This window comes from Dermacentor albipictus, chromosome 9 (assembly GCF_038994185.2).
Source record: "Dermacentor albipictus isolate Rhodes 1998 colony chromosome 9, USDA_Dalb.pri_finalv2, whole genome shotgun sequence".
Classification (NCBI taxonomy): Eukaryota; Metazoa; Arthropoda; class Arachnida; order Ixodida; family Ixodidae; genus Dermacentor; species Dermacentor albipictus.
The window spans coordinates 69,474,004-69,493,160 of NC_091829.1; the positions used below are offsets into that span (position 1 = coordinate 69,474,004).

Sequence of the window (19,157 nt, forward strand, 5' to 3'; positions counted from 1 at the left end):
TACTACAGTATATATGGACGAAATATTATAACATATGGACTAGTGTAAGGGCTGCCCTATTTTTTGTCACGATTTTGAGAAGCCCTATATGTAGGACCCGGCTATATTATCCAATTTTTCCAACTATGAGCATGAAATCTGCGGTGAAACTCCACGATCGCCTTATCTCGACATCTAGTATAGCGATATGCTACCGTACGCTGCGCGCGAAAATTTGCTTTTGAGCGCGATCGGAATCGGCGCACCGAACGCGATTGCTTCTCGCTCATTATACAAAAAAGAAGTGAGGCGTGCAGACAGGGCACAACAGTAGAGAAGTGGACAACACGAACGCCGCTATCAACTGAAGGGGGCACTGAGGCGAAAAAGAAAGAAGACACAAAACTCATCTGCGCAGATGAGTTTTGTGCCTGCTTTCTTTTTTCGCCTCAGTGCTCCTTTCAGTTGATAGTGGCGTTCGTGTTGTCCACTTCTCTACTCTTGTGTCCTGTCCGCACGCCTCACTTCTTTTTTTGCATAATGAATCCTTACCAACCAGCTCAGCTTTCTGTCATTCTATGCTTCTCGCTGTTGTGGTTCACTTTGTGCGGCAATGAAAGGAACGGATGCCGAAACACCTGAGACACGACGTGCCTAATCATCCCACTCGTCAACATGAAAAAGACTCGTCCCTTCAGGTGCGTTTGTCGGGATTATGCGCATCAGTGCAAAATCCTACTCTCTCTGTCCTCCATTCACCACCCCTAAGCCAGGGAGTCGTTTCTCTCCCTATTCCTCTGTGTGGGCTGACCCGACGTGACCTACGTTGACCCTATCTACGCAAGGAATTGATTTTTCTCCGTATTCCTCTGTGTCGGTTGTGTCCTGACAGGGTCCGCTACCAGGGAACAAGAAAGAATGAGGTTGCCCGGATGGTGGAGGGTACAAGAAAGCGAACGAGAGGCCACGTCAAGACACATCTTCTCTGCCCTTGCGTGCAGGAGCACGTACACCGAACGTTTCTGTACCTTTTGTCTCGGAGCGCACCGCACCGCTCACCCGTAATGATGTATTAAACTTCTGTTCTTTGTTTTTACATCACCTCGTCTTCCCTGCCGAACTCCCACCGATGGTCATCCTCGTTTGAGCTCCAAGCCGACGTTGTTGAAGGTCGCCGGAACCCCGTCTCCGTAACAACTGGTGGCAGCCTTCACGCCGGTTGGAATTTTTTTTTTTTTAATATTGACCGTTAGGTTGCGGTTGCGGCCCTCACACGGGTGCGGCCCTCACACGGATTTATACGGCAAGGCTCTTCCTTTGTGAAATTGTCTTATATTTCGCTATCATAATATTGCTTCGCCCTTCTGGCGAAACTGCAGCCTTCCTTTAGAGTACGGTAACTATATAGCTGGGCGAGTCGGTACATTTGCGTCATTACAGCCCGAACGAATCAACCGGCACAATGAAGAACGACGTAACATGAGCGCTGCTTCACGACTAAAAGTTTATTGCTTACAAGATAGGAAACTCATGCATTCTTTTACAGCGCAGACCTTACACTCTTAGGCAAAGTTACACCCTTTGGCTTGCCCCTTCTGCCACACAACAATAATCGTTATCTGCCTTGATGCGTTTCCTTTCTTTAACACTGCGAACCCGGTACTTCCCAGTAACGAACGGCACGCGCGTTATCAGCATAGAACAGTTTACACCCTTTGGAGTGCCCCTTCTGATAACGCGCGTGCCGTTCGTTTCTGGAGAGTTCCGGGCTCGCAGCGTTAAAGAAAGGAAACGCATCAAGGCAGATAACGATTATTGTTGTGTGGCAGAAGGGGCAAGCCAAAGGGTGTAACTTTGCCTTCGAGTGTAGGCGCCCGTTTTTGTGGCGGGCATCGGCGTCCCTCGTAACCGAGCGAACGAGCACACCGAAGGATGAAAGAGCGAACGCGGAGTGCAGCGGGGGATGAAGGACGGCAATAGCGAAGAGCACGCGAGAAGGAAAGCGGAGGATGATGATGCAGCGGCACCATGAGGAGGAGGGCGGAGGAGAAGGGTACGGCGAAAGCCTAACTGCAGTGCCGCGCAAGACGGCCTCTGCGGCGACGATGGCTACGAGATGGCGCCAGAGTAGCAATGGACATTTCAATTTCAACCACAGCTACTTTCCCGTATGCTTTCCTTGGCTTCATAGACTGTTGACTTTCTATGATTATAATCAACAGAAATTGAGCCCCTTGGTTCCCCTTCTTCTCGTGCTCATTCATGGCGAGGGTCTTGAATCTGGTACCTTTGACGTCAATAGGTAGCATATGAGGGTTCATTAGCCACGGGCCTCTAAGTTCACATGCTAAGTGACGTTATGCCATCACGCAAAAAAGGATGTTCCACATACGCCCACCTTGGGTCTGAGTGGTGCTGGTTCACACTCCCTGGGCTAGATCTAGTAAGCATAAATACTCAAGTCAGCAGACAGATTGATAGCCGCCTCCGTAGCACAATTGGACGTGCAACGCGCGCGTAAAGCGGAGGTTGTGGGTTTGGTCCCCACCGCGGCGACAATTTATCTTTTCGTCCATTTTCACTTTCTTTATTTTCTACATTTCAATTCGTACCACAGCTAATTTATGGAAGTTGTGGCTAACGAGAACCATCCCGAAGTTTTCTGGCCTAAGTGTGTGCCTTTTGTCGCTCAATACAGGCTTTTCTGCAGAAAATGAGCAGTCGACGTCCACAGATGTAAGCAGCGTAAACTTGTAAAACGGAATGTGAAGTGGTTCCACATCCTTTGGTATTACAAGTGTTGGACACTGAGAACTTCCGACACTTCCTTGAGCATTAAGCACCCACTGCTCTTTTCCGAGACTGACTGAAGCTTTTTGCAGCCTCATTTGGAAACCGGTCTCTTTGGTATGGCGGCGAGCCGCTCCTGCGCTACCACAATCAGACCGACATTGCGAGTCAAGGTTTCTACAGACGCTTCTCAATCGTATCAGCCAAGCATGTGGTGCGGGCACACAGATCTTCCAAGTTTCCCTGAAGGGCTTCCTGGCCCAGTGTAGTTTGAGCCTTTCTCACCCGCACGCTCTCGCCTGCTGCAAAACCATCGATAACTTTTCACACTCGCAAATTCCTGCGGTAGTGTGCGACTACTTTTAACCCCCAGCGTGTGACTTTTGGCTCGGGTGCTTCTTACAGCAACTGTTCCTTGTAAGTCTGAACGCGAAAACGCGCCTTTAGGAACACAGCTCTTCCAGCAACGATCAGAACGTGCACATCATTGAACGCCTTTCGGACTTCCTTGCCAACACGATGAAACTCGTGACCCAGGCACGTGACGCGTAGCATTGGCGAGTAGGAAAATTTCAGAAGTGAGACCACCTTGTGCATAAGATACTGCATCGGTGCGCAGTAGCAAAACTTTGCTGTCGTCAGTTCTAGATGGACAAAGCGACTTCAACGAAGTGTCGACAAAGTACGTCTTCATCTCACCGTTTTCTCGAGGGTGTTTGAGAGGAGCAAAAAAAATATATATATATTGTTTTCTCACTTTCAGCTAATTTCCCAACTATCGAATGTGCAACCATCTTCTGCCAATGTATGCGGCTTAATCCATAACGTGGTGGTCCACATATATTCCCAAAGGTATGAGTGCCCAATTTTTTTCTTAGATGTTTTTTCGTTGTGCCGTCATACAAGAGGCAAAGGTAGTTCTTACGCAGAGTTTACTCAGATGGCATACTCTGTAATATTTTGCTAATAGATTTTGAGGGTCGGATTGTACATTCGCTCAAGGAATATTAGCAGAAACAAACTCTGCACACAAATCTACACAGAAGCATTTCATTTTCTCGTCCATGAAGCTTTTGGAAAAGTAAGATTGCCTATAGATATCGATGGCTGGGAGCATCGATTATTTCCTTGGCGTCATGCCGTTCTCTCACGCTGCACCAGGCGGCTTCTTTTGCACGCAACCTGCGCAAAGAACAATGATGCCAATGTATAATGTTGCATTTTGCTCACGGATTATAGTTACGCTCTTGAATATTGCACCCCTCATTCACAAGCCCAACAACTCTGAAAGGTCTTGCATTGACTCATTCTTCAGTCAACAAGCACAAGTTTCAGCACGCTATTCAAGAAGCACCCTACTTGGGAGTCTGGAGCTGAAAAACAGAAGAGCGGACGCGTTTACAAACCGGCCGTACCTCATTGGTCACTGCTGTAGTCGCCAATTCGCTACATGTAATATACAAGTCCCAGCACCCTCAGGTGAATCGGGTTGAGGAAATTAATATTCAGTGTTACCTGCCCTAACGTGCATGAAGAGTTCTTCTTGGGGGGGGGGGGGGATGAATCTCACTTGAACTAACGCACCGCGCTACGGTTCACTTTAGGCACAAAAAACGCAATTATTTTTAAGCTGGAAACAAACTATGAGGTGTGAAATCTGCTCAGGAAGCTGGCTGAAAACTAACGCGGTGACAAATTCGTACATATATATATATATGCAAACACATTCGACTTCCACTAATTGACCCGGAAGGAAGCGACAAAATTGGTTGAATTATCCGACGGGTCGAATTAAACAAGATGCAGGGAAGACGCTTCAACATACTGCTGATTCATTTGGCAGTATTTGCCCATTTCTAATACGACCCAGAACCAAACACGCGCCCACTTCTATATGGCCACAGTAGAAAACTAACCCAAGGATGACAATGAAGTTCCTAAACAAAGTAGAAATCTAACACGCACCCGATTTCTTAGCAAGGGAAATTGTTGCACATAGGCGACTTGTTTCCTAAAGTTTGCTTTGCCGCCCGGTACGCCAAGGTCAGCTTCGCCGCATTACACCATTGTTAGTCGGTAAAGCACACGACCGTTGCGAAGGCGACTTTGGTTTTGGGCTCAATTGCACTGGGGGCAGGTGCAATCCAATTTTCTAGTATAAAAAAAAAATATAGAAAGGTGCGCGTTAGGACCACGCAAATACCGTAATCAGACATTGTGAGCTAACTTTGTTGCTTGTAAATCTTCCTGGGGCGGGCCGAAAATAGGCGTTTCCAACGAGAGATGACGTTTGTTCAACACATGCACTGTCCCTAAGGTCCGCCGGGACATATGTTGCCATTAAAGGGGTCGCTGGTGGGGCCACCAGAGGGGCCAGATGTACGAGTGCTGACTGGTCTGTTACGAATTATACAGCAAAGGCCAATTTTAGGATTGAAATAACAAAAGTTTGGGCCCATTGCAATGCATGGGCACCAGCCGGGGCCTCCAGTCTGGATCGAATAGACCAGAGTCAAATTAATGAAAGCCTACTGTATATACATATACATATATATATACCTACATTCATAAATGCATACATGGAACAAGGCCTCGGCAGGCTGCAATGCTCTCGGAGAGCCCAGCATTCCAGCCGAATCTCACCTCCTTCCCACATGGCTGACAGAACACGGCCCGTCCATCCACGGATTACCATGATGACTTAGACTAACAGGTCAAGTGCTGGAGCAGGACAGTGTTGAGCTTTTTTGTTTTCACTGCTGCACTTCATGCAGTGAGCCATTTTGCCTGCACTTCATGCAGCAGTGAATAAGGATTAGTGAGAGAAAACACAGCAAATGAAGGGCAATAAAGCAACTACAGTCATTTCACAATCTTGGGAAAGGAACGCCAAAGTGCAAAAACGTTTCTAGTAGGTGTTGCTATTTTAAAGGTTGAGCACAGGCATTAGTGTTGACAGCAAATGTAGCTTGAAGATGTGCGCAAACAAAACGAAACTGAAACTGCATTGTTAAGCCTTTAACACTGGGGAAAAAGGCCTTTCTAGGCTCCCAAACACCAAATTAGGAAAGAACGCTGAAGTAGGCACTTACAGGAACAACTAAACCATGTTTGAAGTGCTTCGAACGACCTGATTCGTGCTGATATATCAAACGGGCACAATAGCAAGGTAAGGAAAACAGCCATTTTGCCTAAAGGTTCAGTTTCTCCTATCTCCTATCTCCTGTCTCCTATCACAATATGGAGATCAGGCGGCGACCTCCACTGAACGCCCACCTCTGCCCTTGTGTCCAACAGTAGCAGTGTGACTTATGAGCGATTTCACCATGAAATGACTTTATTTTAGTCTGCATGATGTGTATCCTTTTTCTTTAGTGGCAACCAAAATCACACAACAGAGAAGTCATTGCAATACACCGCGACCGAAAGTGCCAGCAAGTTGGCGCTAGCAACTGTCATGGATCTTATACATGAGTCACACGGAGCCGTTTCAATCACGATCGGCTCCTTTGTGCAAGCTGCGTAAGACAGTGGGTGTGTTCCACTTCTGGCCAGCATCGGAGACAGTCTACGTAGACAGCTAAGAAGACGGCTGAGACAGCTTTACGGCCATGTAATGGAACACGCTTCTAGACGTCTGGGAGACACTTCTGTGACGTGGCGCCACCCTGCGGCACCAAAAAAGATTGCGAAAAGAACATGTTATTTGTGTATCTTTAATCTTTGCATCTGTGAACCCACAATAAACACGATGTAGCTTACAATAAAAGAGTAGGATAGCATGTCTATGTTTTCTTGAGCACAGACAACCTTCCTGTTAGCATTCCAGGCATATTGCTCAGCAGCCAATCTGTTTGTTTGGACAGGAAAATATCCTGCATCGTTTTTGAATTCGGTGCTGTCTTCATGAAGCTGTATACTTTGATGTCTTCGTGAGAATGAGACTTGAAATGGCCGCTATCCATTTAGTCGTCTACTTTGCCGCCTATGGCAAGTACTGGAACACATCCATTGAATTCAAATCAAGACATTCTATCTCGTTCACAATTAAGTGTGGTCGAAAGCACCTCAGTGTGACTGAAATATAGTAACTGCAAATTGCGAATAGTGGAGAAAAAGTTGTGCACTGCATTGCATGAGACGACAAACAGTATTTCATAATGAACACACGACAGCCACAGAACAGCTATGGGAATACTGGCAAGTCTTTGTGGCTTCAAAAACAAATGGGTAGGCCACATCGTATTTCCACAATGAATGCCTTGCCATATGTTTAAGTCACACTTCACTCGGCACAAAACGAAATGAGAAGGGTTCAGTATTTCTTCACGTCCCAACGGGCGAGCACAATCTTCAGAAGCCTGTTCGACGGCAGCTGGCGCAGCGTCTGAAACATGACGTCCAGGTTACCGTGTACGCACTTGGACGCGAACGCCGCCTGCAGCACCTGACCGAGCCTGTTCAGGGCCAGTTCGGCCCCCTGAGGCGAGGCCGTGGCGAGGCCCCGCTTCAGCGTCTCGACCACCTGCACGACGTAGTGACTCGGCAAGAACGGAAACACGATCGGAGCGCGCGGCGTCACCTGGCCCGCGCGAATCAGCATCTCGAGCAGCGCGTAGTGCAGGTACGAGTAGAGCTCGGCGTCCTCCGCCGCCGTCCGCGCGTCCGTCTTGCCCAGCGGCGCCAGCACGCACCACGCCACGAGGCCGGGGATGAAAGTCTGGAGGCACTGCGTGTACAGCTGCGGAGGGATGGCCTCCATGGGCGTGAAGCAGAGCAGCGGCTGCGCGCGCACCCACGAGGCGAGCAGGTCGACGACGTCGCGCGACGGGTTCGTCGGCGTCATGTGCGTCAGCGAGGTGGCCAGGCTGGCGCAGAACAGGGGCGAGATGTTGGCCAGCTCCTTGAGCATCTCGGCCGAGCTCGGGATGAGGCTGAGGTAGTCGCCCACCACGTGGCGCACGATGTGCAGCGACGGCTCCGAGGTGCAGCCGCAGACGTGCATCCAGAAGCCGACGCAGTTGAGGACGTTGTGGTTCTTGAGCGCGATGGAGAGGGAGACGAGACGAGAGAGCAGTGGCACACGCACGTCCATGACACTCGGGTCGGCCGAGGGGAACAGGATGAAGAAGACCTTCTGGCACATGTCCGACTTGGCGTTCTGAAAGCTGCTCGCTATGATCTCGATGATCTGCAGCTCGCGGATCGCAGGCAGCTTGCGCGTTCGCGGCCGGCGCATCTGCTGCGCCGCGGAGGAGTGCGCTTGGGGCGTCATTCGGCGCTGACCGTAGTCTTGGAAAACGAACTCCTCGGCGATCTCCTTGGCGACATGAGCGTACGTCGGGCTGCGGCCCTCGTTGGCCAGCAGCATCTGAATCTGCCGGAGCGCTTCGTAGACAACGGTGGGAAACTCGATCTTCCGTAGCGAAACCCTGACGTCCGTCATCCTGGACTACTTTGACGGCGAAGAATTCGAAGACTCGTTTCCGTTTCTAAGCGAGCCGAAACCCATGCGCTGTATTTTTTGCCGCACAAGAAGAAACCGCGCTTACCACCATAACAGCGCAAGCCACTTGGACGTCGCCATGTCGTTTTGTTGTCACTGTTGTTGCTGCTTGGGCTGGTCAATGTATTGGGCCGACAGCATTGGCCGTTGCACGTGCCACAGCGGCATTTCAACTAAAATTGAAGTTTATATTGAATCATTTGTCAGCATTAAGCAGCGAGCCACTTGTTAATTTGTCGTTGAAAGATGCAGCATTACGTGTCTGGTTTCTGCCGTGCCTGCAATAGGGCACATGTATGGCACAAATATATGGCCTTCGAGATTACGGATCCATGTGCTGCTGCTGCTGCTGCTTCGCTCAACATCAGACACTCAAAGGTAATGCAAAACCTCATGCATATTTGGAAATGTGCTGTAGTGTCATGAAGTTGAACAGAACCTAATAACAATATGATGCTGTTGTGCCCTTCCCAACCGCAAGATTGTCATTGTATTTGCGGGAAGGTGGCAGTAGCCGTCCGTGGCTCTGCGACATACGCAGCCCATCCAAGCCAGCATAAATTTCGTATTTCTCGAGTGCGTTTCTTCCTGCCTACTGTTGGCGTTTTAAGAGTTTGGGCTGCTCTTGTCCGCGCGTTGTATGTGCCTTTTTATTCGTGAACGTTACTTATCTGTACCTAGCAGTTGTCAGCCTGTGAACTTTTGCCAAATGTGAACCTGTTTTTAACCGACTTCTGTAAGTACGCGCTGCTCGTCTGTGCCTTTACGACGCTGTTTTGGTTCGCTCTTCGCGCAAGCAAAATAAGCTATTAAGTTTGCCTGACAGGGGTATCAAACCACTTTTTCGGCAAACGGAATTCCGATAAGCGACACGCGGTGACCATGGCCACGGAGTTCTCACCGAAGGATGCTTCGCGCTACTTCGTGCTTAACGTAGTTTTTTTTTTTTTTTTTTTTTGGTTAACTGTAAGCAGCGTCTGATCAAGACGCAGCTAGACTGATCAAAACCCGGAGTACTTACATGTTTGGTGTTACACCTGATGTTCTCACTTTTCTCCGCTTATTTGCTTCTAACCATGATTGCAGATTTTATCAGCGCATGTCGCAGCATGCCGCTTCTCGCGACAGGTTTCCACCTTTTTTTTTTTTTAATCAGGAGTTCTGGTGATTTTTTATCAAGGCTCTCGCATTCGAAGAGCTTTCGCAGCATAGCGTGCCGATGTGCAGCACATTTTGAACTACCGTGAAATTTTGTTCGACGGTGGCTTTTTCATTTGTCCCCGTGTGTGTGTTCTTCTGTGACCGTTAGCTTAAGACATTTCGAGTTATTAAATGGCTTCTCGCACATAATATCCCTGCCCGACAAAGGCGCGTTATAATGTGTAAGACACTTGTAGCTTTTCGCTTTGCAAGCGCTATCGTTAGCCGTGTGTTTGCCCGCGTTGGTGGTAGCATGGTGGTAGATTAAAAGACATATTCTTCATTGGACCACCCACAGAGCGCTTAGGCTCACCATAATAGAATCACGTTTTACATGTTGTTTACACATAAGCAGCAAAGTACTTTAAACCTCTTAGTGACAACCTTTATATGAGACACATTAGTGCATTATTTCAATCTCGTTTTGTTGGCGCTGATCCGAATTTTCATATGAGCACCACAGGTTTAAAGCTTTTGTGCGTAACATTGTTTTTAATTTCTTTGTAATAAAGTTGGCACAAATTCCAGTAGCTGTCTGTTTCATTACTTATAGCATATAGCTTTGCTATGTGATCTTAACCACTGTCTGATCCTATGTTAAATGCTCCACCACTGCAAGATACATTCTGCTTTTCTGGGGTACCTCGATCTTAACTATTATTGCATTATTCATGTTGTAAGATAAGGCAGGGTCTTTGTAAAGGTATGTGGTATCACGGCAACTGCGAAGACAGGTCAAATTTGTCTGCTGCCAAGCACTCCCATTCACCTGGCTTCGCTTGAAAGTGTAATGCATCAGTAATTTAAAGCTCGGAGGTGCTGTGAAATCACTTTGAGCCAAACAGGGCAAATCACCTGGCCTTTCCAACTAATGCAAATGAATGGCAGAACCATACTGGAAAGAACTTGAATGTTCTTGAATTTTTCTTTTCACAGGCTTGGCTGCACTTGTATGCAGAGTTAAGATGGCTGCTGCGTGTTCCCCGCCGTGGCATCGCATCGGGGACTCGCCGGATGGCGACTCCGCTGGTAATCCTTCCGGCTCAAAACTGGGGCCAACCGATGCTACGCCAGAACGACCGTCGAGCCGCAACACCAGCTCCCCGGAAGATAGCTGTGCCATTTGCTTGGGAGCGCCTGAGAATAAGTCATTCACAGACAGCTGCTTTCACCAGTTCTGCTTTGCCTGTCTTGCTGAGTGGGCCAAAGTCAAAGCCGAATGTCCTCTCTGCAAGCAGCGATTCAAGAGCATCATCCACAGCGTCCGCTCGCTCGAAGACTACGACCAGTACTTCGTCAGTGACCTGCAACGAGCCCCGGCGTATTCGATGCAGGTGGTTTATGAGAGGAGGTTTCGGTTCGCCACCACGATGACTGCCGAGCGGCGGCAAGTACTGGAAGCAATGCGACTGCGACAAGAGCGCGAGAGGCAGACTCGGCACTCCTCCGCAACTCATCGAAATCGGAATCGCTACCTCCCCAGAGGGGCCACAACGAGTGCCGATAGATTTCAGCTGTACGCGTCGGACCTGTGGGCTGTCCCCAGCATGTCGCAGTATCGCGAAGCATCACCCGAGTTCTACCGTGAGAACCCAGCTTGCACCCACCGTTTGGTCCCCTGGCTCAATCGTGAGCTGAATGCATTGATGCAGCAGAATCGAAGCCGTATAGTGGCTGCCATGGATCACGTCATGTCGTTAATCCTGAATTTAGACATCAGGCATCTTGACTTTGCCCAGAACATGGAACCTTTCCTCCGTGAGCATACAGAGCACTTTGTCCACGAGTTCTTTTTATTTGCTACATCAGTGCATGACATGGCTGCATACGACCAACATACAGCGTACTCCTCGCGGCCTGAGGCTTGCTCTCGGGTGGACCCCGTCAATTGGTTCAGGCGCTCGTTGCGGGAATCCGAACGAGCAGCTGCGCTGGAATTGCGCGCCGCACCAGTTGCCGAACGTCATGACTCGCCTCAACCGGGCCCCAGCGGACTCGCTGTCGCAAGGGAGGTGGTGGTTGCCACAACCGTGGACAGCGATAGTGACTCTGACAGCTCGGACTGCATCGTAGTGGAAATGGTCAAACCGCTCGGGGAGAGGACTCCCATCGTGATCAACCTGGTGTCTTCTGACGAGGACGATGCCTCTGCACGTGGAAGCCATCAGGCAGGCCTATGTGACCAGGAGGCGGGACCGAGCCATTCTAGTTGCCCATTGGAAGACCGTAAGCCTTTCGAACGTCATGCCACAAGTGATAGGTCATCGAGCGATTCTGATGATGGGCATGCTCGGAGTCGGCACTCCCAAGCACGCACGCGAAAGCATTCAAAGCCAGCGCGCTACAGGGGACGAACTCCAGACAGCCATGGCTCCTCCTCACGGTCTGGGCAACGGCATCAGAGAGAGGTTCTGTGTGCTGCAGGCACACGCCGTGGCTCGAACAGCCGGAGTAGTACGTCGTCCAACGAGGATAGCCAGTCCTCTGCTCGGCAAAGACAGCGGCGAAAGCTGGTCAGCGTTGTTGGCGCAGTGAACATTGCTAGCAAGCCACGCGAGACATCGCACCACGAGCGACATCATTCCCACCACCATCGCCACGAACACAGGTCTAGGAAAAAGTCTACAAAAAAACATAAGCACAGGAGGCACAGGTCGTCACATGATTTTTAGCTCTATATATTTGTGTACATATGTAAATTATATGACGGCTTTTTTATATACATCAACTCGTATGTTTTACTGGCTCTCTCCTTGGAGGCAAACATGTGTGTGGTTTATATTCTTTCACCTACTTTGTTTGCAAAAATGAAATGATAAAGTAGTACTGCTTGTCTGATTACATTAAACTATGGCAGCCTTGTGTTAAACTTCAGGTTGCCAGCGGCAGCTGCAAGATAATCTCCTGTAGAGTTGGCTAAGCACTTGTGCACTAAGATAAGATGTTGGGTTAACCTAGTGGCAAAAATGCAAGACCTTTCACTACAGCACCTCTCACAGATCAGTTTGGAGACATCGAAACTAATAATAAGCGTTACAAGAAGCTCGCCAGTCAAAATGCATTTTGAGGCAGAAATATGGTCAAATTGCTGCTTTATCTGCCATGCTAGGTTTAGCATAAGCTGCTCCTTGTATGGTATAGCCATTACATTTGTTATTGGATGTTCATTTTGTATTTTTCTACGATTCCCATTGGCTTTAGTGCTTGGTCTGAACCCCCAGAGTGTCATTGTGCATACAGTGGCAATTGGTCCATTCATAATGGTTGAGGGTAGTAATTATTTGATATTAAAGGCGCAATTCTGGACATTGTCAAATTACGCCATGTTGTTGAATTTGGTAATGGCAGCATTTTGAGCCAATGACAGAGGCCCACCGCAGCCTCTGATTGGCTCGGAAGCCGCCATTATCAAATTAGACAACCTGGTAGAATTTGACAATTTCCAGAATAGTACCCTTGTTCTAGGCACTGTACTTGTATCATGTGATGCCAAGCCCTGGTAAGTTGAAACCAACAGTCGCTAGGGAGCCAACTGTTGATCTTTTGCGCCCTTGGTGCACCAAATTTATGTTGGCTGAGCTAACTCGGCTTTATGTGAGCACTTTAGATTGTGCACAGCACGTTCCTCTTGTTTGAATATGGCCTGCGAAATTGGCAGCATGTCAGAAGTGAGGCCTTTAAGAGGAAGCTTTAGCTCGGGCCCAACTGCGATGCCACCTAATGCATGGAAAACACGGGAACACTTCTCTGAGATAACCAGTGGGCCGACTTTAATGAAATTTGTTGAATTTGAGGATATTCAATTCTAGTGACTGTTGGAAGCAGAATTTTGATTTCGGGCCTGAATCTTTTAAAAGGAATTTCCAAAATTTGGTATGCTTGAAAAAACTACAGAAGCACGAAGTTTACAGATACATACCTTGCACCAGGAACAAATATTGCAGTTCTGTAATATGCATCTGTTGTAGTATTCAAAGCTGACAAATTCGATATATCCATATCTTACGTGGATCTGTTACATTGCTTACAAGGGTTTCGCAAAAGTCCTACTCACGTATTAGTGGCACTTGTGAGATCCATGTATAATCAGTTTTGTCAGTTTTATATGTACTATTAGATGAAATTCGCAGATTTGTGACATTATTTGTCTTTGCTCAGTTACAGAGTTTCGAACTGCATAGCTTCGTTTGCTTTTCGATTTTCAACAATCTCCTGTAAATATTCACGGCCCAAATCAAACATTCACTACCAACAGTCTCTAGACTTTAAAGCTTGCTTTTAAATGCTACAAACCTCATCGAAATTGGTGTAGTGTTTTTCAAGGAAAAAAATATTTCTTCTTTCTCTCCTTTTACCATGTATCTGTATAGGAACTCCCGAGCAACGCTGTCGCAGCAGAACGCCAATAATGTGCTGTTCAGTTGCGGTTAATTTTGCATTGTGCTATCATGTGCTATTTTTTACAGCGCAAAAGCTGCACTACTGACTAGGCGAGACGGCGATGATTGTCAACTTCGGTAGTATGGCGATAATCGACAAAAGGCTTCCTCAGGAAAGAGATAAAAGGAAGGCAGGGATGTTAGCCAGTCAAGAATCCAGTTGGCTACCCTGCACTAGGTCCCTGCACTGGATGAAGGGGATTAGAAAGAAGGGAGGGAAAGAGAGATGGGGGTAGAGAGACGTGCATGAACCAGTGATGTTCTGTGCAGTGGCGTAGCTAGGTCGTCCGGCACCCGGGGCCCTTAGGTATTCTGTCACCCCCCCCCCCCGGGTGTAGTCGGCGGAGAGAGGGGTGTCTTCAGACGTATATGACACCCCCCCCCCCCCCCACTGGCCCCTTGCACCCGGGGCCCACGGCCCCCCGGCCCCCCCTGTTGCTACGCCACTGGTTCCGTGCAGGGAATTTTCACTATTTCGGGGAGTTTTTGGCCACAATTTCGGACGAAAGGGAATCTTTGCGATATTGCGAGGAATCTTATGTTCGATGAAGTAAATATTAGAATTATGCCTTTGGGCATTGCCATCACTTCGACCAACGACAGCCCACCCTTTTCAGTGCGGGGGCAAACTTGGAGTCGGCCGGCTTCAAGTTCTAATAGCCCTCTTATTGAAAAGCTGGTGTGATGTTTCGGAATAAAACTCAAACTGCAATTCGTTGCGCCAATATTCGATAAGGTGATTTACTCAAAAAAAAAAAAAAAGAAAGCTGCCAGCTACCTGTGTTAGTTGATGCTTTAGAGACCTGTCTACGCGGAAGAGACGTTGGAAACCGACATTAGAAAGTGGCACATTTGAAATTGAGCTCTCGTATTGCTGTTAGGCTGAGATGTTGAATAAACTAGGTAATGCTTTTGAACGACGCGCGCACACACGACGTGTGTGCAGGGAAATTTGCGGGGATCTTTTTGGAATAATACAGGGAAAATTGTCGCAATTACGGAATTTTCGTGCACAAGAATGGCAATTCTGCTGCAAGATACGGAACATCACCGGCACGAACAGGCTCCCTCGGAGTAATAGGAAGACTCGGAGGATATGCTTTTACGTGGTGCGAGTGTTACAAACACGTCGTGGCCGCCCCGCTCTCACCCTTACCGCAAATCGTTCCTACGTTATTTATGGGTCACATTTATTTCTTTTTAGATTAATAGCATTATAGAGTTAAAGTTCGCGTCTGTCTAACCGTGCGTGTATCCCCTTTGTAAGCGTTCTTTTTGTGTGTGTGTGTGTGTGTGTGTGTCTGCCTTTGCCTACATTATGCCGCCATCTCGGAGGCAATGCAAAACTTTTCACACTTCAAACACCAAGGCTTTTAATTTCGACTTGCGATCTCTTTCTGCGCTTGCAGCCTGTGAATACATAGCCTTCGAGATTCGCAAATATTACTGTGAAAGAGCCGTAGCTGCAGACGTAGCCGCCATTCTATGCTGATCGGCATCGCCATCAACGCCAGTTTATCGTGTGAAACGGGAACTACTGAAATTGCTGCTTGTCTCGCTTGACGCCCAACAGCAGATGTGAAGTTTGAGAGTTTAAACTGTCTAAAATGTCGAATATGAGAAACAGGGTCAGCATTCTGGACAAGCCACTCAACAAGAGCAGAAGTGACGTGCGTAAAATCTGCTGAACTAGTGCTTGCGAGCTTGCTCGACGCCGCGCTTACAGCTTGGCAACTACCTCGAGCAGTCGGCGCACTCCGTAATAGACTTTCTTTTGTTCGTGTTCTGCAGGTCAGCATCAGTGTGTTCGGCCTTCTGTTCTCGGAAATTGTTCAGTACTGTCAAAACAGAGTCTACACCATACCCGAGCTTCAGACAAAGTGAGTTGTGAGAGTTGTTTCTGCACGGTGCGACTTCCATTGTTGGGCTCGGTGATTCGAGATATCACTGAACGCTAACTGTTGTTGCGCTATACTTTTAAAACAGCTATGGCAACTAATAGCATAGCGCTTTATTCGCGGCTATTGCTTTTGCTGCTGGGTTGCCTTACTGTGTTTTATAGCTACCGCAGGCATATAAAGTTCCCTTGGCAAGTTAAGGAACGATGGCCAAAACTGGCCTGGGCGATTAGGCAAGCTTGCGTGTCCTCCGACCTATTTCCCTGTTTAGCGACATTATCGAGAGACAGTACTTGAAGGAAGGAAATGACAAACACAAGAACATTGTTTTTGTTTGGTAATGTCACTATCAGCGTCAGAACATTTTGTAATCGATAACGAGTTTCTGATGCTCGCCCTATAGTGGGTACGAAGTGTTATGAAATAGTTTCGAGACTGGCCCTGTTTTGAAGAAAGGGATTTATGTGGATTCAAACTCTGTCACCTTCGAAACAGCCCCCCTTGTGAAGCAATTAAGCACTTTTGAGTGTTCCTGCCACCAGCCATATATTTACTGGAAGCATTCATTCCTGTCCAAGTCAAGCTTCTTATGCAATTCATTTTTGGTTTCATCAATTGTGGCAAAACGATGATCTTTGAGTCGCGTTCTTAGATTTAGGAAAGTATTATATACTTAGGGGTATTGTCATGACTAGAAGATGGCGCATCAATTGTGGCAGTGAAAAGCCAAACATCTCCACAACCGCGAAAAGGCTGTGCATGTCCGTAGCTCGACAAAATGCATGCTCATTGTCTTTTTCCACATACGTAGTATTGTGCATCAGGAATTTGTGCCGAACGGCCATACTGTGAACAGCAAATTTTACTGCCAAATTTTAGGGCTTCTGAAGGAGGACATTCGGTGAAAGTGGCTCCATCGGAGGCGTGCGAGGTGGTGGATGCTGCATGACGACAATGTACCCTTAACGGAGCACTCCAAATATGCGAGTTTCTCGATGTAAACGATATGGTTGCTCTTCCACGTTCACCCTACTCGTCAAATTTGGCTTCTGCTTATTTCATTTTCTCCGCAAAATTAAAAACCCAGATGCAGCGATTTTGGGTACTTTGTAGACAGGACATTACGGCAGAAAGAGTGCCACTGTGATTGCTGATTAAAAATGTAATTATGTAATGTGTGATTTACATTCGCATGATAGTGTGAGTATTGTGAAAAACCGCTATGCCATTACCTTTTACGACTCTTTAAGTATCGCACAATTACGGCCAAGGTGTGGCAACCACGGGAACAATGCATCAATGGCTGCTTCACAGAAGCTGTTGTAAGCCATGGCCTCCGAGATCAGACAGCGTGTTGCCCGATTGGAGAGGCCATTTGAACGGCAGCATCAGCAACAATGGCGCGTTGACTAGCTCTAATGCCCTGCTGCCGTTGGGTGACACCATAGTGACATCATTGGAAACTTGAATGTGCACCTTAAAAGCTGCGGAAATACGAAATGAGGGTAGCTCATTTTGCTTGTATTTTGAATTTTCTCCGATCCATAACGTGGGTTTGTGTGGGCCAGTTTTCATAATTCCTTTTGTTTTGTGTTCTACGACATGCTAAGAATAGAGTGAATATGGCTGCCCGAAAAAAAGCATTGCAGGACCCCTTTGATGGAGCTGCATGTAGTTAAAAATCTAAATGTGTTGCTTAATGAGCTTACATTCTCGTGTGATGGTGTTTCTACTGTCTACTCACCATCCATAGTTAGTGAAAGGCCCGGCATCTGAATTGACATCTGCACACACTAATGGTATCTTCGACTGGTCGCCTGTATGCCCCAAAGCAGAGTCGGGTAGATCGGTCGTTTCCCGGGCTCAAAGGAAGGGGACAAGCGCGCAAGCCGAACGTGCGACTCGCTCTCGGAGGAGAAAGTTGCCGATGCGAAACCACGTTACTATTGCCAACGTCCGATGATTTGCCTATCCAAAGCTCCCGGCGCTGCCCGAAAAACCGACGGACGTGCCGGCGGGACGAACGTTCGTCGAGACGCCAGCATGCAGTGGCCTAGGTTGCCAAGGTTACGGTGGGCCGTCGCCAACAGCAGCGACGCAGCGCTGCGATGATGTTTCAATCTCGATGACTGCTCCGACGACAGGGCTCGGAGCGCCTCAGAGCGCTCCAAGATAGAGGAGAGCAATCAAGAAGAACCAGCCGAACGCAGGGCGCGCACCCTCTTTCAACCAGTCGAAGACGACCCGTTTGAAGAAAGCATGGCCGAGCCACTTAAATGTAGGAAAGATGGTACAGCACGGAGTAAGTTAGGTTGCACAGTTGACATGATGAGAATGAAGCATACACACTGCTGTGTGATAGCAGGACTAAGAAACCTGTATGACTTGGGGTATGACCCGTATGACACAAACAGAAAATGAAGCCAAGGAAACCAATGTGTAATAAATGATCTGCTGCCGTGACTATTTGTGGCGCTGACTAACCCACCAAAATCAGATCTTGTACACATTCACAAATACGCATCAATGTAGATGGGAGAACAGTGATTGTTGTAGCTCAGTTGGTAGATCACTGAACACTAACGCAAGAGGTGTGGGTCCGGCCCCCGCCGGCATCAAATTGTCTTTTCTGTTCACTTTCATTTCTCGTGGTGTCTCAAAATTTTGACATTTCAGTAAAATATCTGAGGTAATTTCTCCTGTGAATTCCTTGATCTTTGTCAGTTCAAAAGAGAGCGATGCAAATGGACAGCAGGGTGAGCGCTCATCCTGACATGTTCTTGCTTTTTTTTTTTTTAATGTTCACGCTTCGCACAATGAATGATGGCAACACCAAGTAGCCAAATCAGTTACGCTTCAGTTGACATCATGGTCTGCTTACTTCGTGCAATGTGTATAACAAAAAAACCAAGCCCCACGATTCCTCTTCTCATTCGTCACATCAGGATAGTGGTTTTGTTATCAGGGAACTGCAGAGAACCATGGGAATACATATACGAGGGAAATTTACATGGTCATCGAAGATGGCAGGTCCCACCATTGGAGTCGGAAGTCCACAAGCAGGCACTAAACTAATAGTTGTGGTTGTCTAGGTTACAGTACGTTAGCGGAGCATGATATATGGCTGACCTGATTACAGTGTTTCGTTCTTAAGGCGGCGAGCGGCAGCTTTGCTGCTTGTTGTACAGATGGTGTACGTTCCGCTTTATTCAGCGCCAATTTCCAAGATTCCCCTGAGGTGCAAGGGGGCACTGCAGTGCAGTTCGGCCACAGCTCTCTTGTCCCAGTTACTTTCATCCGCACCCGCACTTGCTGGCAGTGGTCCTTATGGAACAAGAGGAGCAA

The 19,157-nt window shown here is 47.9% G+C and overlaps 3 protein-coding genes across 23 annotated transcripts in view; 2 read left to right on the top strand and 1 right to left on the bottom strand.

Annotated features, from left to right (window-relative positions):
* LOC135908575 (E3 ubiquitin-protein ligase Topors-like) overlaps positions 1-12,197 on the top strand; it is a 323,708-nt gene extending 311,511 nt beyond the window's left edge. For 14 of the 20 annotated variants that reach the window (XM_065440387.2, XM_065440388.2, XM_065440385.2 and 11 more), the window contains one exon: positions 10,412-12,197. In XM_065440387.2, coding sequence (XP_065296459.1) covers positions 10,412-12,147 — 1,736 coding nt within the window. In that variant the 3' untranslated portion in view covers positions 12,148-12,197. Of the gene's footprint in view, positions 1-871; positions 1,076-8,414; positions 8,654-8,776; positions 9,012-9,069; positions 9,209-10,411 lie in introns of those variants that run through there. The other 6 variants (XM_065440380.2, XM_065440397.1, XM_065440395.1 and 3 more) reach the window with 6 other exon arrangements.
* LOC135908578 (integrator complex subunit 15) lies at positions 6,470-8,384 on the bottom strand. The gene has a single exon (XM_065440399.2). It carries the CDS (start codon positions 8,213-8,215, stop codon positions 7,085-7,087), a length of 1,131 nt encoding a protein of 376 aa, XP_065296471.1. The 5' UTR covers positions 8,216-8,384; the 3' UTR covers positions 6,470-7,084.
* Positions 12,198-15,412: 3,215 nt separating the features above from the next.
* Trs31 (trafficking protein particle complex subunit 31) overlaps positions 15,413-19,157 on the top strand; it is a 111,297-nt gene continuing 107,552 nt past the window's right edge. The window contains exons 1-2 of one of the 2 annotated variants that reach the window (XM_065440378.2): positions 15,413-15,584; positions 15,706-15,794. In XM_065440378.2, the coding sequence (XP_065296450.1) occupies positions 15,522-15,584; positions 15,706-15,794 (152 nt within the window). In that variant the 5' untranslated portion in view covers positions 15,413-15,521. The remainder of the gene's footprint in view (positions 15,585-15,705; positions 15,795-19,157) is intronic. The other variant, XM_065440377.1, reaches the window with a different exon arrangement.